Raw genomic sequence first — 26,968 nt, forward strand, 5'->3', positions numbered from 1 at the left:
AGTAGAGCCTTTATTACTTTATAAAATTAACAGAGCCTTTGGGGGAATATTTTACATTTAAAAAGTGTTTGAACAAATTTTTATCAGACTGTCAGTTTTGGGAGGCACCAAAGCCCTTTAACTGGTCTTTTGAGATTGTAATGACCATTACTTAGGCGGTCTTTTAAATCTAATCTAACAATGATTATCTCACTATGTTCCCTGGTAAATATTCTGTATAAAGAAGAAATCTTTGCATTTGCTTTTTTTTTTTTCTTTTTTGAAAGGCTCTTCTCTTATGGCAAGTTTGAAATAAATATTTGAACAAGCTTATAACCAACTCATTCACGTTGCTTTAAGAGTACTAACCTGAGAGGGATAGAGAGCTAGCATAAATAAAAGTACATTAGTGGGCAAATACTCTTTGATCTACTAGTGGTACTCTAGCCAGCTTTTAGGATTATGTGTGGAAACTCTTGAAAAGCACTGTGGTTTTAAAACCTGTACTTACAGCTTTCTTTAAAAGATTGATTTATTACTCAAATAAATTCTAATTTTAAAATTTTCAGTATGCTTCAAAGCATAGGAGTTTAAAATATCTATATGAATTACTGATTCTCCTGTTCTATACCCTCCGCCGAATCTATTACGCTTGGGGTGACGAAGTTGAAGAGAAACACTTTTTTATTTGTTTGTCTTTGTTTTTCCATTTTGCAGCCATAGCAAACAGGAGGTGCTCAATTAAGATTCACTCAATAAAGTAATAACTGACCCAGAAATCACAATATAGCAAAATTTAAGCAAAGATTAAGATAATTCAATGCTAAATATTTACATTTATATGTATGTCTCACTTCAGCTATGTTTTCTCCTTTGGGAAAAGTTATTATTTTTTTAATGGCTAATTCAACAATATTTCCCGAGAACCTATGATTCAACCTGTTGGACTGGGAGGTGGATAGGACCAGGTTCCCTATCTCATTTGTGTAGTCTAGTTCTATAAAATTATATGCAAAAGGAAGTTGATAATAAACTTGAGTCAGAGGAGAAAACCAGACTTTCCCAATAACTTATATTTTTATGCAAATAAAACTATTCCCCATTAGCAAAAAGGAGTCTTTTAATCTGTTTACTAGTATTTAGAAATCTGTAAATTTTAAGGAGATCTGTTCTGAAACTTTTTCTTCTTGTGAAGCTAAATTTGTAGTTATCACACTATGTGCAAAATAGTTATAACATCCCACGATGGTTAGGACACAGCATGTTATTAAATCTCTGAATAATCAGTTCCAACTTAATTAACAACATAGAATTGAATAATAGGAAAAGAACACAAAACAGCCTTGTGATAACTGCAAACTGAGTAACACATTTTTTAAAAATTGTAACATGAAAATTCTTTACCTCTTGAAATAACAGTCTCTAGCCCAGTTCCATTAATAAAAGCACGTTTAATGGTTTGTGTTTTAATATCTGTCCAGTATAAACGTTCTTCAGATGCATCGAAGTCTATCACAGTAACATCATCAATATCAGGGACTGTAAAGGCCGTGATAAAGTTAAAGTACGGGTTATCAATATCCACTCCTCTGATTTCAGAGCGCCTTGCATAAAGAAGAAATTTTTTCATTTCTAGAAAAGAAATAGAAATAAGTGCTTTTCTCTTATAAGTTTGGCAAGTTTGAAGCAGTCTAGGAATTCTAAAATACTACTTGATGATTTAATAGGTTTCTAAAACCAGAAAACCATAATCATGATCTGATGGAAATATTAAAGCAGAAATGATTTATCTATTTTTAAAGTACTTAATAGAAACAAATGTAAAATAAGTTAAGTCATCATTTTTCTTTAGTTAGAAATGCCAATAAATTCTCAATAACTGATTTGATTTTACAATTTTAAACAAACTTGCTAAAATGCATGAACTCTACAATTGTCAAACAACCATATTTTTCTTTATATATAATTATACAAATATTGCATCGCATTAATTGGTTTTTGAAGGAATCTAAGAACATTTTCGCTATACTATTATTGAATGAAATAAATTAAACATGACTTTTAAAAATCATGTTTAAGTTTTCCCTCTCAAAATTAGAGTTCAAATAATGTTAACACATGCTTTGTTATAAGTTTCTGTAAATCTGTAGTAACTAATATTGTGAGGCATTGTATCATTTTCACGTCCACAGGCACCTGTCTGGCATTGACTCTGTGAAATATTAGTCGATTAAGTAGGAAGAGGAGTCACAGATATTCTATTCTTTTGTTGTTGGCTGTGGGGTTATTGTTGTTATTTGAGACATGTTATAACTGTATAAAATCAGTTAAACCCACATATGCCTAAATTCCTGAAGTAAGGTTTTGTGAGGACATTCATGCCCTCTTTAAAAGTAATTGCTTTGCAAATAAATGGATAAATTACCCAAAATTAAAGTAAAACAAACCGGGAAAAAACACCACAGTTTAATTTTCATTCACACATCTTATTACCTTTTTTTTTGGTTTAAAGTAATTATTTAAATATTTTTACAAACCTTTTAAAGTTATATATTTTACTTCATCTCCCCCCTTCCAGTTAAGCCCCTACAAAATGATGCGAAAGTGACTGCAGAGGAGCAGGCGGGGAGCCGCGCCGCCATGTGCCTCTTGGTTATGCAGGGCACTGGCATCATCATTTTCTGATAATGCACTTTCACGTACAAGGCTCCCTGCTTTGTGGAGATAAATTCTGCTCACACACCACATGCGGAAGTTGCAAGAAAAAAATGAATAAGGTAATAAACAGCAAAGTGCGGAGCATCACATATTTTTAAGAATGTGTCCGTCTCCCCCAAAGTAGATGAATCATCAACGGTCTAGAAATAGGCCACCTTGAATGTTTCTAAGGACATTAAAAACCTCTTCTGCTTTACTATGAGGAAAATGCAAATGCTAATACAATTTGAGAGAATTCCGTTTGAATTTTAGATCGGAACTGGAGGAAACGTACCGTAGCAGGTCCTCTTGTCTGAGGAAAGCTTCATCAGGTGGGGGCACGCGCAGGCCGCGCTCCTGCTGTGATGGATCAGGCACATGTGAGAGCAGGGGCCTCGGCCAGCATTGGCTGCACACGGGTTGGGAGCTGCAATCACACAGTGGAATATTAATAGTGCAGAGGGAAGGATGTATTAAGGAACCCCGGAGGTTGACAAGGGTTATTCCCTTAGTGATTCAAAGTGAAGTTCCCTACCTAGCACCCATGACTAGGGTGATTAATATGACAATACAACAATCATACACAGTAATTACATTAATAAAAACATTCTCCTTCTCAAGGGTAATGAAGATAACCCCTTCAACATCCTCTAAGATGAATGGCATGCATCGTATTGCCTCAGAAGCAAAGTTTTTTTAGTGTTTTCTTTTAAGGATTTAGTCTGAGAAGAAAATAGAAATAATTATTAAATTTAATATATGATAAACTCAAGTAGACTATAATCCAGTGATGGGCAACCTTTTGAGCTTGGTGTGTCAAACTTCGCCAAAAAACTGAGCATAACTCGGGTAGTGTGTCACTTTGAGTAAAAAACATTATTTCACAAATGTTTCATCCTCAGGAGCAGCAAATGTTTCATCCTCGGCATGCAGCCGCCTCAGTGGCCGCGTGTCATCAGAAATGGCTACGCTTGTCAGTGCTGACACGCGTGTCATAGGTTTGCCATCACTGCTATAATCCAAGCACCTGGAGTGCTGATGGATGCTGTTATTTTTCTAATCTACCCATAGACTCCTTTCTTGCTCTAGCATCCATGGTTAAAGGCTTCCTAGGAAACTGTTGTTACATATGTATCCTTTCTTCAGGCCATTTCTTCTTTTTTTTTGAATCAGGGGACCAATGTAAAGAAATCTTTGTCTGCCTTCATTTGTAAGACATCTGCTTCTTCTTTTTTTTTTATTTCCTGTATTAACTGATCCATATACAAATACTAAATTCTATTGTATAAATAACTTATGATATATTCAAATTTAGAATGGAATATTAAAAGTTGAAGTTCAATGGTATTCTTATTCTTTTGTGTTTCTTGGTCTGTCATCATGTTTTATCAGATCTTAATCTCAATTGATCAATAACTATTCTCTTACATATCTTTTCCTAGAGCCTATCTAGTAGAATAAAGAATTTAGGCCCTGGCTCAGTTGGTTAGAGTGTGATCCAGATGCACCAAGTTTGTGGGTTAGATGACTGGAAGGGGCACATACAAGGAGTAACCAATGAATGCATGAATGGGTGGAGCAATAGGTCAATCTCTCCCTCTCTCTCCACTCTCTCTTGTCTCTCTTTAAAATCAATTTAAAAAAAAAGATTTTTAGGAGCAGGCTAAATGTAGAAAATTGTAGAAAAGTGTTACATCTTCTGATCCCAGTAGTAAGTTTCATTTTCAACTAATTATGTCTAACAGGTGGACCTATTGCTCAGAGTAGGTAATATCAGTCCTGTAGAGTATTAAAATGAAAAGAATAAAAATCAATGGGCTATAATACAATTGTAGAGGATGTCAGGAATTAAATGAATTTGAGAGATATTCAATGTGGCTTTGGGTAGTCTTTAGCATCTACCCTTCCCTCAAGATAATACAAAACAGCCATGTCTTTACACTTGATTAAAATATAAATAAATAAAAGGAAATTAAAGGCTCAGCAACATTTTCCTAAGAAAATTAATTAAGAACAAAGATTATTAGAAAAGAGTGGAAGTTAAGGTATAGAGACTACTCAGCTTCCCATATCCCATGCAGTGCCAATATTCTGCTTTCCTCCCTGTTGACTTTACCTAATATAATTGGAGTTCCCAAGGGATTGCAGGTCAGAGAAGCAAGAGTAGATCTGAAGGTTACTGAGGAGGACAGTGCTGCAGGAGAGGTGGCAGAAGGAAGAGAGGCACTGTCAGAACTGTTAGATACCTGCAGGCAGGGTTACTAGCTGTGGTAGATAGAGAGAACTCGAAGTTTTCAACACTTAAAAAAAGGAGAGGATTAGAAAGCAGAAGAAAAGCAGCAAGACCGAAGACAAGAACAGAGAGTAGAAAGAAGAAGGAGGAGGATAAATTTGTTTTAAAACATTGACATAAAAATACTACTCCTCTCAAAGACATTAAAAGCATGATCCATGACTGCTCAATGATAGGTACTTGGATTTCACTGTGAACATTACTATTTTAGCTGAGAATCATACCAGCTCTTCTCAACACCCTATAATTGTGATCAAATGCTTTTTAAGTAAATGATATTGAATTCCTATATATATATACTAAGGTAAAAAATTACCATGACATTATAGGCCAATATCTATATTAAAGATAAGACTGTAATGTAATATTCACAATATTTTCTGCTTCACAGCATAAAAAATCCACAGACTTTTAACTTAAATTTTATCTCTTCTCACTTTGAAGTAATGCTGTTAAATCTTTTTAAAGCTTATTTTTAAACATGCATTTGAGCAGATACCTATTCTAATTAGCTAATTAAGGGATTTGGTTCACTGTACTCACATATTACTATAAAGCAGGGGATTAGTGCTCCTCCCTGCTTTATATTAAAACTAGAGGCCCGGTGCACAAATTCGTGCACACTGAAAGCAAATTAATTAGAAGGTGACCGGCAGTGCGGGACTGGGCAAGACATGCCAGACATGCCCTGGAGCTAACCTCCCACAGTCCCTCCCCGGCCAGCTGCACCTAAGGCGGCACCGGGGCTCAAAGGGCATCTGCAGAGTGAGCGGGGTCCTTCCGACAGGTGGGGTCCCTCAGCCTGGCCTGTGGGGATCGGGCCGAAACCAGAAGTCTGACATCCCCCAAGGGGTCCCAGAGTGTGAGAGGGCATTCTGCAAAGTTGCTTTTGCTCGGCAGCTCCTGCCTTGATCGTCTGCCCCCTTGTGGTCAGTGCGCATCATTGCTACTGTTTGGATGGTCAAATGGTCAGATGGTCACTTAGGCTTTTATATATATAGATGATCCCTTAGGCAAATGTGGTCCACTGACTGTTTTTGTAAATAAAATTTTACTGGCAGACAGCCTTGCTCATTATTTTATATTATCTTTGGCTGCTTTCGCACTACAATAGCAGAGTTGATTAGTTTCAACAAAGACCATATGGCCCACAAAACCTTGAAATATTATCTGGCCCTTTACAGAAAAGTTTTATCAATGCCTGATATAAAGCAATTACTATTATGAGAGAAGTACTATAGCAACATCCATTTTCAATACAGAGATTGTAAACTCATACAAGACTAAGACTGTCCCATTTATTTGTACCCAGGAGATGGAAAAACTGATGAGTCAATGGAATGCTATAAGCAATCTTAACAGGTGGAATTCAAATATAGCTGTGCCCACTGGGATCACTGACAATTTACATTATATAAACTCAAGTTGACTAAAGAACCTCAGAGATACATATAACACTGCTCTTTACACTTATGTGTTGAATAAATATTTATGACACACCTATTTGTTCTACCTAGTTTTAAAAAGCTGGGAGATAATAGTAGATAGATATAATTCTTGCACCAAGGAGTTTGAGTCTGTACTTTAATCCTGTACACTATTCTCCCCAATTCTATGGTCACTGGCTAATTTAGGATGTCTCCATCTTTTGCTTTAATTGCTACACTAACTTCCTAACAATCTCTCCCCATTGTGTACAGTTATTGTTGTAAAACACAGACTTGATCATATTGCTGTCTAGCTTAAAAACCTCATATGACTTCCCACTGTCCAACTCCCAAAATCTCAATCTTCTCTCCCACCATTTCCCCAATATCCCTCCACACTAGCCAGATTGGTCTACTTTCTGTTCTTATTTATCTTCTCATTGTTAAAGATGTTATCAGTCTTTTAAATTTATAACATTTTAACTTCAAATCATTTTTTTCACTTCTTTTTACTACAATATTTAATCCCTTGTCAAGTATTGTCAGACTTTCTCTAAAATGTGTTTTTCTCTTTAGATTTTTAAATCCCTCCTCTTCCAACATACGGATTTATTTCAACATCTTTAAATAACCTTCATGTCACTGACACACTGTGGTACTGCACAAAATATACCAATCTTTATTTGTAAGGTACCAACCCATCTTCCATCCTCATCTATCACTTTTCTAATATATACACATTAGTCACATGTAAAAATGGACCCCTATTGTTCTCTAATATATATACACTAGAGGCCTGGTGCACGGATTCATGCACCAGTGGGGTCCCTTAGCCTGGCCTACGGGGATAGGGACAAAACCAGCTCTCTGACATCCCCCGAGGGGTCCCGGGTTGCGAGAGGGTGCAGGCCAGGCCGAGGGACCCCACCAGTGCACAATTGGGGCCAGGGAGGAACCACGGGAGTGCTCCAGGACATGTCTGGTCCATTTTGTCCAATCCCAATCTGCTGGACCCCAGAAGCAAGCTAACCTACCAGTTGGAGTGTCTGCCCACTGTTGGTCAGTGCAAGTCATAGGGTCTGGTCAAATGGTCAAACGAACGGTGAGACACTTAGCATATTAGGCTTTTATTATATAGGATACATTTTCCATTTCTACAGCCACATGATGCATTTTTCTTCCCATAGAATTTCATCACAAACATTTTTACATTAATCTTTCTTCATGAACCAGCTTTTCATTTTTCTCCTACTAAACATTTTCTAATCAGCAAATGCTGATTTCTTCTATCACTAAACATCAGTTTTAATTATTCACTATACAAAGCATTAGGCAATTTCTTATTTACACTCCTATTGCTAATTGTCTGTGACATATATTCACATATTTTATATCAATATATACTTACCTCTCTACTAAATCAATGGTTGGCAAGTTTTTGTTTTTATTGTTGTGTTTTCTGTAAAAGCCCAGATAGTAAATATTTTTATAGTAACTATTCAACTGCTATTATAACAAAAAGCAGCCATAAAACAATATGTGGCCCTAACCAGTTTGGCTCAGTGGATAGAGCATTAGCCTGCAGATAGAAGGGTCCCAGGTTTGATTCCATTCAAGGGCAAGTACCTTGGTTGCAGGCACATCCCCAGTAGGGGGTGTGCAGGAGGCAGCTGATCAACGTTTCTCTCTCATCGATATTTCTAACTCTCTATCCCTCTCCCTTTCTCTCTGTAAAAAAATCAATAAAATATATTTAAAAAACAACAACACAACAATATGTGAATCACAAGGTATGGCTATGTTCAAACAAAACTTTATCTCCAAAATATGCAAAAGGCTAAACTTAGCCAGAGAGCCTTAGGTTGTTAACTTCTGGCAAGAACTATAACCTATGTATATACATATTATCTTTTCTCCAAATTTCTATGCTGTTTATTACTATGTTAGCCTTTAGGACATTTGCATTCATATGTATGTTCATCAAAGTATGTGGTTTATGTACTAAAAAGGCAGTGATCTGAAAATTTGGAAAATTAGTTCATCTGCTAAAGTATATCATAATGCTAGGTGAAGAGACTAAATAATATATAATGGCAACACTTTATAGGAAAAACAAATTTTGATTATGCAATCACACAAGACTAATGTGCTCTATGAATAAAACAATATTAAGATAATTTCATATTTCAGACAGCCTATGTTTAATTGCAGTCCATTTCTCAACAGCAAAAAAATAAATTCTTTAAATACAAGTATTTTATCCATTAATTCTAAGTAAAATGCATGCAAATTTGATGCAATATAAAATATGTATGGTATTTATTTACCTAATAAAATTATGCTCATATGGAAGAGAATTCACATGAAATTAAAAAAAAACACACCCGAATAGCCGCAGTAATATTTAAAAAAAAAAATAACAAAGTTGGAGGGATCACAATATCAGATATAAAGCTGTATTACAAAGCCACTGTTCTCAAAACTGCCTGGCACTGGCACAAGAACAGACATATAGACCAATGGAAGAGAACAGAGAACCCAGAGATCGACACAAGCCACTATGCCCAATTAATATTTGACAAAGGAGGCATGAACATACAATGGAGTCAAGACAGTCTCTTCAATAAATGGTGTTGGGAAAATTGGACAGATACTTGCAAAAAATGAAACTAGACCACCAACTTACACCATAAACAAAAACAAACTCAAAATGAATAAAGGGCTTAAATGTAAGATGGGATACCATAAACATCTTAGAAGAATCCATAGGCAGGCAAAATATCAGACATATGTTGTAGCAATTATCTTTACGGATACAGCTCCTAGGACAATGGAAACTAAGGAGAAAATAAACAAATGGGACTACATCAAAATAAAAAGCTTCAGCACAGCAAAAGAACCATCAACAAAACAACAAGAAATCCCACTGCATGGGAGAGCATATATGCCAATGTTATCTCCAATAAGGGTTTAATCTCCAAAACTTACAGGGAATCATACAACTTAACAAAAGGAAGATAAACAAACCAATCAAAAATGGGCAAAGGACCTAAGAAGACACTTTTCAAAAGTGGACATACTGAAGGCCAAGAGACAAATGAAAACATGCTCAAAGTCACTAGTCATCTGAGAGATGCAAATCAAAACAACAATGAGATACCATCTCACACCTGTCAGAATGGCTATCATCAACAAACAACAGGTGCTGGGGAGGATGTGGAGAAAAAGGAACCCTCGTGCACTGCTGGTGGGAATGCAGACTGGTGCAGCCACTGTGGAAAACAGTATGGTGTTTCCTCAAATATTAAAAATGGAACTCCCATTTGACTCAGTAATTCTACTTCTAGGAATATATCCCAAGAAAACAGAAACACCAATCAGAAAGGATATATGCACCTCTATGTTCATAGCAGCACAATTTGCAATACCTAAGATTTGGAAACAGCCTAAGTGCCCATCAGCAGATGAGTGGATTAAAAAATGTTGGTACCTCTACACAATGGAATACTATGCTGATGTAAAAAGGAAGGAACTCTTACCATTTGCAAAGGCATGGATAGACATGGAGAGCATTATGCTAAGCGAAATAAGCCAATCAGAGAAAGATAAATATCACATGATCTCACTCATTTGTGGAACATAATGAACAACATAAACTGATGAACACAAAGAGAAGCATTGAACAGACTGTCAAACTTCACAGGGAAGGCAGGGGAGAGGGGTGGTAAGAGATCAACAAAAGGACTTGTATGCGTGCATATGAGCATAACAAATGGACACAGACACTAGGGGGGTGAGGGCATGTGCTGGGGATGGGGGTGGCTGGGGAGAGATCAATGGGGGGAAAAGGAAACATATGTAATACTATATGTAATACTTTAAACAATAAATAATTTTTTAAAAATTTAAAATGGTGATACTATTAGCATTTTGGGGGGTAGAGGCCAGAGAGAATGCTAATAGACTTCCTAAAATACAAGCCCCCCCAAAAAATATAAAAACAAAAACAAAAACTGAGAATTCTTGCCCAAAATATAAAAAGGGCAGAGGTTTAGAAGTTCTGGTCATGGACTAGAACTATGGGTTCTGAATCTCAATGGATCTGAATGAAGGGCTCTAAATCACTTGGGTTTGCATGTTTGAGGCAAGTACATACAACCTATAATATGGAAGAAGTAATTTTGATTCCTTTCTTACTAATCTTTTCCACTGCTCCAAGGCAGACTGTATTGTACCATATTTAAAAAACAGCAATTTACAATGTGGCTAAACTTAATATTTGCATATAAATTAATTTGCAGTTTAGTGGTTTGATATTTGTATTATATTTTGCCAAAGAAATAATGCTAAATGTGGTAACTATTTTTTTCAGTTGAACAAATAAAACCTATCCTACCTAATAAAACAGTAATATGCAAATTGACCATACCTTCGCTACACCCATAAGCCATGCCAACCAGCCACGCCCACCAGCCAATCAGGAGCAAATATACACATTAAACCAGCAAAGATGGCAGGGGGTTGGGATCCAAGCAATGATGGTGGACTGGGGCAGGCAGTTAGCGCCGGCAGCCGGCTGACCAGGTACCGGATAGGGGCTTCAAGTCAGCCGCCGCCAGTGATGACGGACCAGGGAAGGCGGCATGGGTTGGCGCCGCCACCCACCTGACCAGGTCCCGGATAGGGACTTGGAGTCTAGCATAACAAAAAGAATATTCAGCAAAAGCAGGAGACAAGGTTTCATAAGTTCTCCCCCAGGTCACCACTGTTCTCTTATACATTTTAATTATCCCAGACTTTGCCTGATGGAATTTGATTTGAATTATGCCTGATAGAGATTACATGGCATGAATTGTAGGCTCATTCTTTTTGTGGTTGCCTGACCGAGAAAGGCCTTGGAATGAGAGAAGGCACTTTTATTTTCCTTTTTCATTCTATAGAGACTGAGGAATTACAGTTATATGAAGAAGTTAGTGAGAGAATTAAAGTATCATGCTGTATATTTCTGTAAGTTTTATCATGTGGACTATCAAAAACTTGGTGGGATCCTTTTCAAGAGGTGTTACAAAAATTATGTTGAAATTAACATTCAAGAGTAAAAGGAGAGAAGTGAGAGGTGGGTAAAGGAAAGAACTTTGTCCTAGAAACCAAATAGAAGCCACATAAACCTTCAGATTCTTACTCATTGTGCTTTGGAGGTATTAAAGGATAATTTTTTAAAAAGGTAAAATCATGACTCATAATCTGTATAGATAAAAGGCTAAGTGACTGACATTTGTCCATCCGTCCAACCAACCAGTACATATGACGCACACTGGAAATTTAAAAATAAACTTTGACTCGCACACGTGCCATACATATAAAGCTCTCGCTGGCGCTAATTTGAATGTTGCATTTGGTGGGAAAGTTCTTTTCAGAGGGGATATTTGTGTCACCATGCTATACGATTGGCCATAGTACAAATGAGTTTGCGACCTAACATTATCAAAGCTGAAATATTAATAGGATCTGCAGAGGGAGAGATTGTTCTGATTCCAAGAATTGATTTGTCCCCATCTGACACTGGCCACCCATTTAAATTAATTCGAAGATAGTTTCCCATTATGCCAACATTTGTGATGACTATTAATAAATCACAAGGACAAACTCTAGACAGAGTAGGAATATTCCTACCTGAACCCGTTTTTGGACATGGTCAGTTATATGTTGCTTTCTCTCTCTCTCTCTCTTTTTTTTTAAAGTATTTTTAAAAAAATATTTATTTTTTTTTTTACAGAGAAGAAGGGAGAGGGATAGAGAGTTAGAAACATCAATGAGAGAGAAACATCGATCAGCTGCCTCCTGCACACCTCCTACGGGGGATGTGCCCACAACCAAGGTACATGCCCTTGACTGGAATCGAACCTGGGACCTTTCAGTCCACAGGGCGACGCTCTATCTACTGAGCCAAACCAGTTACGGCTGTTGCTTTCTCTTGAGTTCAAAGAGCATGTTACGTTAAAGTTAAAGTTGTAAATACTTTATCTCAAGGGAAATTAGTCAAGCACTCTGAAAGTGTTTTTACTCTTAATGTGGTATACAGGGAGATATTAGAATAAGTTTAATCACTTTATCAGTCATTATTTGCATCAATGTTGTTTTTATATTATGAGTTTGTTATTGTTGTTATATCATTTTGTTATTGTTTAGTTATTAATAAAATTATGTATTATTTTCATATACATTGTACTCATTTCCTTTTATCTCTCACACTTTTATTATAGAGAAAGGGCAAATAGCAATATTAAAAATATTTCATCTAATTAATTCCCTTTCAATGTGCATGAATTTTGTGCACCGGGCTACTAGTTAATTTATAATATGGTTTTAAGATGATACAGAGGATTCATTAAGAAACTAAATTAGCTGCTAGTCTTTATTACTGGCTCTGGGATCAGAAGACAGACTATCTGTCAAAGGAAAGAGGTATAAGATGAGAAATTGAGTTCTATGGAGATTTTTTATAACAGTTGGAATGAGGTAGCAACATGTCTTTGGAATATTTCAATTCTCATTTCTCCTCTGAATTGCTCATGGCCTCTGTTCTCCCAGGCTCTCAGTACTGCAAGGTGTTCTGAGCATCTCATTAAAGAAGCCTCACAAGTTTTGTCAAATCTCAAAAATCCCCCCTTGCTTTGATTATCACCTGCCTTTCACCTCCCTTTAGTCAGAATTCTCATCCCTTTCAAGCTGGTGATGTCAGCTATAAGTTAAGGTGGAAGCAGTTTGATTTAAGTATTCAAAACCAGGTTACCATTCTTAGAAATATTAGCATTGTTAGATAGGGTGCATACTAAAAACATAAGTGTCCTATTGATGGTATTTAAATATATGAAATAAAGAGACACTATTAAACAATTAGGAAAGCAATATTTTAAACAGAATTTATAATATGTAGAAGGAGGTTTTATAGATAGATAGATTGATTTGGTTTATATGACAAATAGTTAGATCTTGGTATAGTAAAGCATGGAAATGAATAATTAAAGTAACCTGCAAATATTTAACATTCATCTCCACCACATTGAAACATGGTTTTAAAACGATTTTTTTTTCTCAAAAACACTCTTATTAATTATATGAAAAAATGTTGTTTGTAACTCAATATGGGGTTAATAACCCTACATGCAGTCTCTCATTCTTCAAATTTCATAAGTGATACTTTGTCTTTAATAAGTGATACTTTGTCCCTAAAGGAGCAATGATATTATTAATATTCTTATAATCTATATATTTTTAAATAAATAAATAAATCAGCCAGCTTCTTATAAATGTTAAGAAAAGTTTAAATTTTCTATAAAAATATATTTTCTGAAGCAATTAGAACCCCTTAAATCGTTTCAATGTTAAAATTATTCAGAAACAGCCTGATATTTTTCTTGTCCTATAAAATAAGGAGCTAATATGCTAATTAGACCAAACAGCGGAACGACCGTCTGGATGACCTTCCGGACGAAGCTGGGGCAGCAAGGGCTGGCGGAGGCTGCAAGGGGCTGTGAGGGGTTGCAAGGGCTGGCCGGGGCTGAGAGGGCTGAACCCCTGGCACAAATTTTGTGCATTGGGCCTCTAGTATTGTCATAACATGATAGGCAACTGACATAAAAGTTGATGGAAAGAATAAAGGTTCCAAAAGTGGAATAATTTATTTTTATCACAATATGCTAGAAAATGTACTAAGTGTTTTGTAAGCATTATTTCTTTTATTTCTCTTACTGGCCATTTTTGTTTATAAAAATAAATTACCCTCATTTTAGAGATGAGTAAACTTAATTTTGAAAAAGGTGAAACAATCTTATACTCACACAGCTATTAAGACAGGAATAATATTTTGGATACCAGTGTAGGTTCTCCAACAATTAATTATTCAAACTACCTCTTCAAGTGAAGCAATTCACTTACACCCATTCATTCATTCAAGAACAATTATCAGATGCCTGAAAACAGGAATGAGGGATGGATCCTGTCTTAGAGTGTAATTTTTATAAGTATACTAGTGGTCTGGTGCACAAAATTCATACATGACGGGGGGTGGGGGGAGAGGTGGGAAAGGGTGTCCCTCAGCCTGGCCTGCACCCTCTCCAATCTGGGACCCCTCAGGGGATAACCAGCAGTCAGACATCCCTCTCACTTCCCCTAACTTCTTCTGCCTGCCAGCCTGATTGGTTTGATTGCCCCTAACCACCTCTGCCTCGGCCCTGCATCCGGGACCCAGGATTCCCTCCTCCAGCCGACCACAGGCACCCGGGATCCGGGCTTCCCTCCCTCTGGTCAGCCATAGGCGCCCAGGCCAGCTGCAGCCACAGGGGTTGGTGGGCAGGGGGCTTCGCCTGGGCTGTAGCTACAAGTGCTGGTGCCCAGGACCGCAGGGTGGGCGGCTTCTCTGTCTCCCAGGCCACAGCCAGCCACAGGTGCTGGCACCTGGGACTGCGGGGCGGTTGTCTTCTCTGTCTCCCGGGCCACAGCCAGCCGCAGGTACTGGTGCCCGGGACTGCAGGGTGGGCGGCTTCTCCGTAGCCAGCAGCAGGTGCTAGCGCCTGGACTGCAGGCGGGCAGCTTCTCTGTCTTCCCTGGGATGCAGTGTGGGTGACTTCTCCAGCTGGCTGCAGCCTGGGATTATGGGGCAGGTGGCTTCTTCATCTCCCAGGCTGCACCCAGCCTCAGGCACTGGGGCCTGGTTTCTCTGTCTCCCCCAGGACATGGGGCAGGCGGACGTGAGGCTTCTGCAGCTGGCTGCGGCCTGGGATCATGGGGCAGGCAGCTTCTTTGTTTCCCGAGCTGTAGCCAGCCTCAGGCGCTGGTGCCTGACTTCTCTGATCCCCAGAGGCCCGGAGCTGCAGAGGGACGGGACTGCTGCCAGGTTTTCAGGTTAATTTGCATACTCACTCTGATTGGCTGGTAGTGTAGCAGAGTGACGGTAATTTGCATGTTTCTCTTTTATTAGTGTAGATTTAATCCAATTGTAACTGCGAAGAAACTTCTCGTGCCTCATTGCATTTCTGTTCTGACTGGCTTTTCTAAGGGATATTGTCATATTAATATGTTATATAAAACAGTTTGTATGTTTACCAGTCACTGTGGGTTTTCAGAACAAAATTAAAAAGGATGGTTGAGTCCGTAAGCCTGTTTTTGAAAGTAAAATAAAATAGTCTCTGGAAAATAGTATTATTTTTACCAATAAATATTTATTAAGTTCCCATTATTAAGCTCAATTCAGAGGAGAAAATTTCTTCAAGGAGAAAAAAAAAACACACACATTTGTAATTGGTGAAAATTAATGGATAAAATATTTGCAACACTATAATTAAAGTGGCAATCATATTCCTGAGTTATTTCAAGAAAAGATTCCAATCAAAGCAGCTAAAGATAGCAACATGAAAGAAAACTAAAAACACAAACAAACAAAAGCCCAGTGGTGGAATCATGAACAGATTCAACTCCACTGGGTGTTAAATCACAACTGAGGCTGTGATTAAGAAAACACCTTTGGTCTGAGAGAGGACAGGGAGGAGGATGGCCTCCCTGCTGGATGGGGGAAGATGTACATACAAAAGAAGAAAATTACATTTTCTCCAAGTTTACAAAGGACTCTCCTCACAAGGTGAGGGTAATACTGACCAATAAGTTGCTTTTTCAAATGGTAAAAACAAAACAAAACAGAATAATATTTCATAACACGTGAACATTTTATAAAATTCACATTTCAGTGTCCGTAAATAAAATTTTCCTGGAACACAGCCACACTCATTCATTTCTGAATGGCTGATTTCACACTACAACAGCAGAGTGAAGACTTGCAACAGAGACCATATGGCTCATAAAACCTAAAATACTTACTATCTAGCTTTCTGTGGATTAAGTTTGCTGACCACCTCCCTTAAGCCATTACCAGGGTCTCTATGTAACACTTTGATTTTGAAGCCTAATACAAATACTAGAAAATTAAAGCCATCCCTAATTACTTATTTTCTGCCCAACCTTCCCTACTCCATAAACCTCTATCACTATTTTTAATTGATTTTGCCTCTAAGTATATTTCAACTACATCATTCTCTCTGTTCTTATGACAATATCCCAGATTTAGGCATCAGGTACCTCCTGATTGAAGTAGCATCCTTACTAGTTTCTTACCTGCATCCTTTCTCCCCCCAACCTCTACCTTGCACAGATGGAGTTCAGTTTCTAACATGCAAATCTGCTCTTTTCACTGCTTTGACAATTATTTTTAGTGTTTTCCTCCTTCCCTTTGGGCAGCAGGGTTCTTAAGGCAGTAGCAGCATTCCCTGGAATTTGTTAAAAATGCAAAATCTCAAGCCATACCCCAGTCCTACTGAATCAGAAGCTTTTGAGTGGAGCCTAGAAATCTGTGTTGTAATGAGGCCTCCGGGTAATTTTAATGAACACTGAAGTTTGAGACCATTATAATCACTTATCCTAGAGGATAAAAATTGAAATTCCTTTATGAGGGGATCATGTAAATCTCACCTTGCTGGCTGCTTTCTGCAGACTCTGGTTTCCCATTTATGGCATCCTTACCTCTAACTTCTTCATTTGCAAATGAGGAAACAAGGTCCCAGAAGTTAAGTAATTTGCCTCAGGTAAGGAGGCTAGTGAGTGAGAGAGGAAGAAATTAAACTAGGATAAACCCAAGGTCATTTTAGGACCACACCCTGCTAAGTTTTAAAATATATTTACTATACTCACATTCAAATTTATCCATAATCATTATTTTATTGATCTTAGTTATTAATTTAGTCTGTTCCTCTTTTAGACTATAAATTCCAAAAAGGTAAGAATGCTTGTCCCTTGTGAATGCCTCAATAAAACTTCACTCCCTAAGGCCATGTGGTGACATGACATAACTATCCCAAGGCGATTCTCTACAAACATGAAGCCAATTTCTTCTGCCTGAAGAGCAAGTGGTTAAGCAAGAGCTCTGGGATGCCTCTCCATGAGGTCATATACTGGGCAATCACCCTCTTTCCATTAGTCCTTGAGCAAAGTCCTTCACATTTCTCTGTCTTAGATTCTCTATCTGTAAAACTGTATTTCTAGTAATCTTATGAAATTACAATGAGGATTAGCAAGTAAAAGGTGCTATTATTATTATATTCATTAATGTTGTTATGAATGATTTAGCTAGACTCTATAGTTTATACAAATAAACTCGATAGTTTATACAAATAAACTCTATAGTTTATTTCAAAACAGAGTTAGGAAAAAATCAAACACCATACAGTGTCTAAGTGTTAACCATGAATGTGGAGAAGGAAAAACTGAATTGTATAAAAATCTGGTTTTGAAGTGAAGAAATCTCTCAGAAGTTCTGCTAATTTTTGTGTATATTAAGAGTAATAGCTATAAAACACTAATAAAAATATATGTGCATATCATCCTTGTTATTATAAGGCTATGATCATGAAACCATTTTTTTATTTAATGCTTAATCATGCAAGCCCAAATCTCATTATCCAAACAAAAAAACTAACATATGGATCAAAAGGCTTTATTATAAAACTAGAGGCCCAGTGCACAAATTTGTGCATGGGTGGGGTATGGCCAGCTCTCCCCAATTAGGGCCAATTGGGCTGGGCCAGCCAGGGTGAGGGGACATGGGAAGTTGTCAGGCCAGCCCTAACCCCATTCGGGGTGGTGGGGGCCGATCAGGGACCGGGCCAGCCAGCCAGGGGGAGGGACCGAAGGCGGTTGACAGGCCGGCCTCGCCCCCTGGTCGAACTCCCGGTGGAACTCCCAGTCCAGGGGACAATTTGCATATTAGCCTTTTATTATGTGGGATGTTGATGCTGCTGCTGCTTTTAATATATTCAACATTAATTTAATTAATAATTATGTTTGTTTAGTGCTAAAATATATTTATATTAGATGATTTAATAAGTGTAAATTTGTTACTTAACTTGAGCTTAATACTCTCCAGGTTCATTCATGCTATCACAAAAGGTAAGATTTCCTTCTTTTTTTCCGGCCAAGTAGTATTCCATTGTATAAAGGTACCATAGCTTTTTTATTCACTCATCTATTGATGGGCACCTGGACTGCTTTCAAATTTTGGCTATTGTAAATAACATTGCAATGTGCATATATATTTTTTCAAATCAGTATTTCAGGTTTCTTTGGATGTATTCTCAGAAGTGGAATCATTCGGTCATAAGGCAGTTTTATTTTTTAATTTTTTGAGGAAACTCCATAGTGGCTGCACCAATCAGCACCCACCAAAACTCTTAAATATGGAAAATATACATATGTATAGATACATGCAATGAAGTTATTAGTAACAGAATAAAAATAAATTTAAATTAAACTAAATGTCCAAAATTAAATGAATAGCTGAGAACATTTTTGATAATCATGTGATATGAAAATATGTAGTTATTAAAAATGAATCCATAAGGCATTAATAACAACAGTGGAAAATGCTGTGTTAAAAAAGATACAAAATTAAAAATGAAATATGACATTAAATTAGAAGAGATACAAAAGCTTTCTTAATTCAGAAGGAAATGGAGCTTCTTTGAGGAACTTTACTGCTCTGAGCTAGGTTACTGCACTTCCCTGAGTACAAGTTTTGTCATGGAAAGTGGGACTAACTATACTATTAGATGGCTCCGATAATTTGGGGAAAAAGTGAAAATTAAATAGCACATAGTAGTTCATCAATAAATAGTGATAGTTCTATTTATTATTGTGTTATTCAACATCTCTGTTGCAACAACCAGAAGAAAAATATTGAAATGCTTGCTGCCTTGGGAGCTGGGAAAATGGGTGTACATTTTCTCTGTTCCCTGCTTTTCTGCATTCCAAAAGTTATCTGTAATGGGGTAAATATTATCTTATGATATTAAATAAAATCTTAAATATTCCTTTTACAGTATATGTGAATATGCTACTCACCATATCTGTGACAGGTGTTAGATGGTAACCTAACTACAGACAGAATAATTCAATGGTCTAGTCATTTGAACACACCTGCATTCTCCTGATAGATCAACCATAACTACAGACAGAATAATTCAATGGTCTAGTCACCTGTTAATCATATGTAAATTTTGCTGATTGTCTTTTGTTGTAACTTCCAGCATAAAGGATATGGGTGTATTTCAGAAACCCAATAAAAGGGATGGCAAAGGCCAGAGCAGTGAGCAGTCCTCCCCCTAGAGGTGGACTCCTGCCTGGCCCCCATTTTCCCAAATTGATTCTTTTCTAGCTTCTCTTCATTTTGATTGCGGCCTTCTCCAGAAACCGGACCTGAACGGGAACCCTGAAACACGCGGGACGTTATAGGTATGAGTCACATTTTTGTTGGTATTTTTCTTGAAACAAATTGGTATAATATAGAAAAGTAATCCATTAAGGCCATTATAATCTATTTAAATGTGAGAAAAATGTATTCAAAATGTCTCAAAAAAGTAGTGCAACCAAATTTCAACAAAAGACAGCTAAGATAAGGACACGATTGCAACAACTGCTACTTTTTAAATTTACTTACTTATGTATATGAACACATAGCACTGATTATGTGTGAGACCTTGTTCTAAGAACTTTGCACATATGTTCTGTTTTTAATATATTGTATTAAATTACTATTATTCTCATGTTTACTAGAACCTAGGATGTAGATACTATTATTATCTCCAGTTAAAAGATGAGGAAACTGAGGATTAAAGAAGTTAAGTATCTTGCACATACAATTAGTAAATTGTAGGGCTGAGACTTAAACCCAGGCAATTGGGTTCACAAGGTCATACCATTAACAATAAGCTGAACTTCCTCATACTATAAAATATTTTAAATTTTAGAATTAAAATAGCCACCATGGCTCCTTTACATTGAATATGTTTAAGCTTTTTTCTTGAGTTCCTATAACAACATTAAGAACCAAAGGATCTAGAATAGATTTTCTTTTTTTAAAGTTCTGCTTAAGTGTCCAATAACCAAACTTGAAATTTGTACACATGATGAATAATTACTTGTAAGAAAACTAGTGTTAACACTTGTATTAATTTCCTGCTTGACGGATTAGATAACTTTAAATAAGATTTCTAACCTTTATTTTTTTAATTTGTGAAATATATATTTCAATTTTATAGCACTGAATGTCATGTGTTATTAAAATATATTATTTTGTCATGCACCTCACATTAATTCACCAGAAAACAGGAGCTATTGTTATTGTACTTGTGTTAATGCTGAGCTTGGTCACCATTTTCATTGTTGTAATTTTACACTTGGTAATAAAATGGTCATCTTTTTTATTTTTCCCTGGCATGGGAAGTGTTACTCCACAGAGGCACATCACAGGATGGATAATGGCTGTTATATGCTCAGTGATAGTTACAATGGGAGAAAGTAGAATGTTCTCTGATCATTCTCAGAATTGAAAACCGGCTGAATTTCACTTAGGAAATAGCAAGTTCTCATTATAGGTGACATTCTCTAAAAGTATATAATGACTAGAGTATCTGCCCTGAATCCTGGGAATATATCTTAAATGAGATCCACAATAGTAAAAACTTCCCTGTTTTGTGCAAAGTGGAGAGGTCACATATAAATCATTTTTTAAGTTAAGATGTCAAGAACATCTCTCCTCAACCTATTGAATTACATTGAATGTCTCACTTCCTTTTTATATATATGAAAATATTGAAAAGCTGGAAAGTATCATGTTCCTTCCCATCCTATGAATTTGTGAGGGGTCATGTTAAAGTGGGCAAATCAGACAGTCAGTTAATAAATGAAATACATTGATCCTATTTTGAAGGAGAGGAATGATGTAATACATAGACCCAGGCCGTTTTTTTCATGGTCCGATTTATTTAAACTGCTTTCAACATAAAAATTACAGTTCCTACAAAATCCTGAACAGCCTAGGGAATAAAATCTATATATCTATATATTAAAAGCCTAAGCGACCAAACGATGGAACGACTGAACAACAAACGGCCAAAGGAGAGGTCAACTGGTGGCTATGACATGCACTGACCACCAGGGGACAGACACTCAACACAGGAGCTGACCCCTGGTGATCAGTGCACTCCCACAGCCAACCTCCCGTGGCCAGCCAACCTCCCGCAGCCCCGCCCCCCTCCCTCCGCCCCCAGCTGGCCAACCTCCCGCGGTCCCTCCCCCTGGCCGGCTGCCTGCCCCCTCCATCCACCCTGATCACCAGCCAGGCTGAGGGACCCCAGCCATGAACAAATTCGTACACCCGGCCTCTAGTATGTACATATTTTGCCTTTATACAAATAAAAACTGATGCTGTCTTGTAAGTGTTTGTACTCCACACACGGGTGGTTTATTACTAGGTTCTCCTCCATGCTGAAGTGAGTTTATAGAGAATATCTTTTTTCATTATACCAGTGGCCAATTGATGGTCAGACTCATTATTTCTTGACTAATTTCAATTTAGTTAAATCCAATATATTGATGGAACACCTCTTAAGTACAACAATGATAATCTTTATTTCCTCTGTGATATCCTCATACTTGGCAGGTTCATAGGGTGAAAGGAGTACAGGAGTTAAGGGTGATAAGGAAGCATTAAATGATTGCTCACATATTCCAGGGTATGTAGAAACTCCCATGTGACAAAGAAGGATCAATTATATATGAAAATTGAAACTGAGAAATTGAAAGTATCTGGGAAGAGACCTAGATTCAATCAGACTACATCAGAGATATGGAACAGAAGCTTTTATAGATGAGGACATTTCGATGATGGAAATAGTATCAAGGGAGAATAAAGACCAAGTACCCAAGAATGATGAAGGATAACCATGGAATTTATGGACCATAGAGGTGGGTATTTTTAGTCAAGTCTAGCAGGAGATAATATAACATGAATTCAAATAAGGCTTGAAGTGTGATCCATAAGACAGAAATACCAGTGAAGTGGAAGATCTGCTTAATCTACACTGAAAGAGGGAGAAAAGGAGAAAATGTACCCTCTGCAGGAAAGAGCTAGTCAACTAAGAATCCTATGTCTCACATAAAAATATGCTAATGAATAAAGAACATTATTTGCATCGGAGTAAGTTTTCCATAAGTTATGACACATATCATAATGGGGAAGCATCAGGCAAGAGGTATAAAAATATGAGCTGAAGTTACACCAAATGGCCATGGCATCCCAGAAAAAAAAAAGAGAGAGAAAAGAAAAAGAAATGTGAGACAGATTTAAGATCAAAGATGAAGTGGAGGAAATAAAATCACAAAACCAATATGAAGATTACTATTGCACCAAAATGTGGAATACATGGGGCAAGGTAGCAGACAAGTTCATGTGACCCCAATTCTCTTAAAATGGATAAACTCAAGCAGGTGATTTATCCTTTCTCTTGCTCACACCATTCTTTCTTCTCCCAATATACTACACAGTGACTGCTTGGGGGCTAACACAAGTGTGTCCTGGGTGTTTTCCTCTAATTTACTAATCATCCTGAGGTAAGAGATTCAAACTCCCCACAGTATCTTTTATTGAGGCAATAGCAATGACTAAAAATGTGGAGAGTTGGTGTAAAACCCTTAATTTCTAATTTACTTGTTCATTTATTTATTAAATTGATCGGGGTGACATTGGTCAACATGAACATATATGTTTCAGGTGTGGGTTTCTATGTTAGAAGATCTGTATATTGCACCGTGTGTCCACCACCCAGGGTCACATCTTCTCCTGTCACCTTATATTAGGACCCCCTTCTCCCACCACCCCCTTTCCTCTGGCAACCACCACGCTGTTGTTTTTGTTCAGGAGTTTCAGTATTATGAGTGAAATCATATGTAAAACTCTTAATTTCTAAGATTCTTCTATATCTATGTGAAATAAATAAAGAGGGAAAGAGCCGAAACCGGTTTAGCTCAGTGGATAGAGCATCAGCCTGCAGACTGAAAGGTCTCAGGTTCAATTCCGGTCAAGGGCACGTACCTTGGTTGCTGGCACATCCCCAGTAGGGGGTGTGCCGGAGGCAGCTGATCAATGTTTCTCTCTCATCGATGTTTCTAACTCTCTACCTCTCTCCCTTCCTCTCTGTAAGAAATCAATAAAAATATATTTAAAAAAAAATAAAAAAATAAAAAGGGAAAGAAAAAAAATCCTGAACTCATTAAAATAAAGGCTTGAACCACTCTCATCCTACAATAGACATAAAATAGTAATAACTGTTAACTCAGAAAAGCTATTTTACAGTTCAAATATTATATGATGGAGGTGAAAATACTTTCTGGGTGGTTAATTTACAACAATCACTTACCCTGTGGCTGACGACTAGGATGGTATATCTGAAGGTCAAATGGCTGTGCGCTGGTTTTCTGAATCACACTGACATTCTGCCCTGTCCACTTATTGGCTCTGGACAACGTGTTGGTCCTCCAGTCAGTCCAGTAGACCTCACTCCCATACAGAGACACCGCAAAGGGATGAGAGAGGTACTCGTGACCACGGATGATTTCTATCATCCCCGTTCCATCATAGAGGGCTGAATAAATAGCATCTGACCTACAGAAAGGTAAATACATCAGTCGTTTATCACAACTCACCCAAATAATATAGTGATGTGATTTTATTTCTTAGATAAATGATGAAAATACTTTTGTGAGCCTGTATCTAATTTGTGCCAGGAAAAAACAGCCAGCATAACAAAAACAAACAAAAGCCACCAATTGCTAGAAAATCACCATTATAATAAAACCAAACAAAAATCACCAGCTATTTCAATGTGTGTATACATCATGCATAGATATTAGAAAACGTTTTGGATTTGCAAATGTCATCTGAGGAAGGTAACAGAAAATACAGAACAAAGATTATTTTTTAAACCTGGCATCTGTCCAAACTATCCTTTTTTCAAAGTGGTCCACAGTTAGTCCATTAGGCCAAGCCCCTGTTTTCATGTCTTTGTAGATGGTTTTTCTCCCAGCACCACTCATCGAGGCAGATTCAATGCGAGGAAAATTGGCATCCCAATCTGTCCAGAAGAGAATTCTGAAGAAGAAGAAAATGCTATTGTTTCAGTCGTTCATTTCACAAATATTTTTTTTAATGCCTACTATATACTAGGCACTGGCTAGGTAAACGGACACAAGAGGAAAATGGATGGATTGTCTACCCTCCGGGGGTTTAGAGTCCAGTGGAGGAGACAGACTAAATAAACACATGAATACATAAATATGTGATTAGAGCTTCTCAATATTTTGAAGAAAGTTTGGTATTAGAACAGCAGGTGAATAACCTACTTAGAGACGGCGGTAAAGGGAAAATGCACTTAGAGGAGGTAAGAGTCACACAGAAAGATGAGGAGGGCAGGATAAGAGCATGCCAAGGAAAATAAACAGCAGATATAAAGGCAGTAATGGGGGAGAGGGGTGTGGTCAACTTGAACAGAAATAAGGCCAATGTATCAGAGCTACGGTGAGTGAGGAGCAAAGGAAAAGACGATAAAGTTGAGGGTGATTTTATGGGTCTTGTGGGATAAGGCAATTATTTGGAATTTTATTGAAAGGGAATATGAAGCACAATTAAGCAGAGAAACATGCTATTATATATAACTGGATTATAGTGAGACAAGGGTATGCTATGTCAGGTGGTTATTTCAAAAGATTAGTCAAAGATGATAGTGGTTTGGATGGAGTATGGTGGTAACATGATGAAAAATAAGTGGATTCAAAACACATTTTGAAGGTACAATTGCCAGGCTTAGCTGATGATTGAATGTAGGGTCTGAGGTAGAGAATGGAATCATAGGTTTTTCTTGTTTTAGCAAACTCAGAGTGAGAACAGGGAGAGGGCATGCAAGAAACCCATTGAGTGATATGGGGAAAATGAGGAGGAACAGATTTTAAGAGCTGGTAATTGAGTGTGGGTGGTGTGGACAGCAATCACAAATTTAGTTTTGATTTTTTGATGGTGAGATTTAAAGGCAGCAAGAAAGACATGTCCAGGCATCTGTATGGTATGCCAGGGAGAATGTCAGAGAAGAAGTCATGAGTGTGGAAGTCATCAGCATGGAGATGATATTTAGATTCACACGAGTGGAAAAGATCATATAACAGAGGATCTAAAAGAAAAAGAGAAGGAAATCATGTACATTGATATATACAAATATGCGATTGTTACAATACCTGTTTTTAAATTAAAGACCATTACTTTTTGTTTAACCAAATACTAAGTATGACTCTAGAAATTCATGGTACAGAAACAGTTCCTCCACACAATAGGCATTCAGTGCTATGTGTCATAGATTTTATTTTTAAAGCTGTCACATAACGGATGGTTTATGTTTAATCGACAGTGGCCTAAACTGCTTAAATATGTTTCTATAGTTTTTATATAGCATGGGTACATAGCAGTTCCACAATCATTACAACAGCTAACATTGTTTGGAGTGCTTACTACATGCTACCTACTATTTTTAGCTTTATAGAGATTATCTCATTTCCTTGACCGGGAGGCCATGGCTAGTTATCAGTGTTTTACAAATGAGAAAACTAGCTTAGAGAAGTTAAATCACTTGATCAGGCTTACATAGCTAGCAAGTGACAGATGGAGATGGGGAACTAGACAATCTAATATATATCCTTATTCATTTTTAAATATATATATATATATGATATATATTTAAATATATTAATATGTAATATATACATATATTATTGATTTCAGAGAGGAGAGAGAGGGAGAGAGAGATAGAAACATCAATAATGAGAGAGGATCATTGATTGGTTGCCTCTTGCATGCCCCACATGGGGGATTGGGCCTGCAACCCAGGGATGTATCCTTACTGGGAACTGTGACCTCCTGGTTCATAGGTCATCGCTCAACCACTGAGCCATGCTGGCCTGGCCGGGCTATGTTCTTAGGCTTTTAACATCTAACTCTTTAATGTCATTAAATAAAATAACGAGGGGAAAACATCTAGTACAGGGTGAGAGCATGGCTAGTTGCTGTCTCTACTTTGGTAGTAGAGCCCAGTGGGTAGCATGGGGATTTGGTAAAGGAGGACACAGAGGACCAGAGGTAAACGGACAGTCCAGCAAACTTTCTTATTATTAGTTCTGAACACATCTTGGTGAGAAGTGGTAAAATAACTGGTAAGAAAAATGTGTTCTTTGTTATAATTACACACGTTTGCTATTTTTCAATTGTTCCATTGTTTTGATTGATCCTTATTTGATGGATTGCCTTGAAAAATAAAACAATACTCTGGAACAAAATTTAAAATCCAATTAAACCTATCTTGTTTTTAAAAAGTTATGATGTCTATATAAGGAAATGTTGAGTGATATAAAACTACTCATTTTGCCTTCAATTTTTGAGAAGCATTTTGTCTCTTTTAAATATAAGAATTTCAAATTTGAAATGATTAGAGGGCAATTCAAAATGTTATATAATCAACTTAGTAAGTATATGTGCTAAAAGAGTGTGGTGAACAGCGAAGGAAGATATGGACCTTGACAGGAATGGAAGTTCAAGAAATGTTATTAAATTATGTGTCAATGCTGAATTATGGCAATGCATATGTTTTTC

The 26,968-nt window shown here is 37.2% G+C and overlaps 1 protein-coding gene across 1 annotated transcript in view; it reads right to left on the reverse strand.

Annotated features, from left to right (window-relative positions):
- Positions 1-26,968, reverse strand: part of LRP1B (LDL receptor related protein 1B) — a 1,704,605-nt gene that overhangs the window by 565,118 nt on the left and 1,112,519 nt on the right. The window contains exons 26-29 of the mRNA XM_054723549.1: positions 24,263-24,427; positions 23,697-23,941; positions 2,972-3,103; positions 1,384-1,611 (exon numbers count right to left, since the gene is read on the reverse strand). Of these exons, the coding sequence (XP_054579524.1) occupies positions 1,384-1,611; positions 2,972-3,103; positions 23,697-23,941; positions 24,263-24,427 (770 nt within the window). The remainder of the gene's footprint in view (positions 1-1,383; positions 1,612-2,971; positions 3,104-23,696; positions 23,942-24,262; positions 24,428-26,968) is intronic.

This window comes from Eptesicus fuscus, chromosome 11, assembly GCF_027574615.1.
Source record: "Eptesicus fuscus isolate TK198812 chromosome 11, DD_ASM_mEF_20220401, whole genome shotgun sequence".
In the NCBI taxonomy this organism is placed as follows: Eukaryota; Metazoa; Chordata; class Mammalia; order Chiroptera; family Vespertilionidae; genus Eptesicus; species Eptesicus fuscus.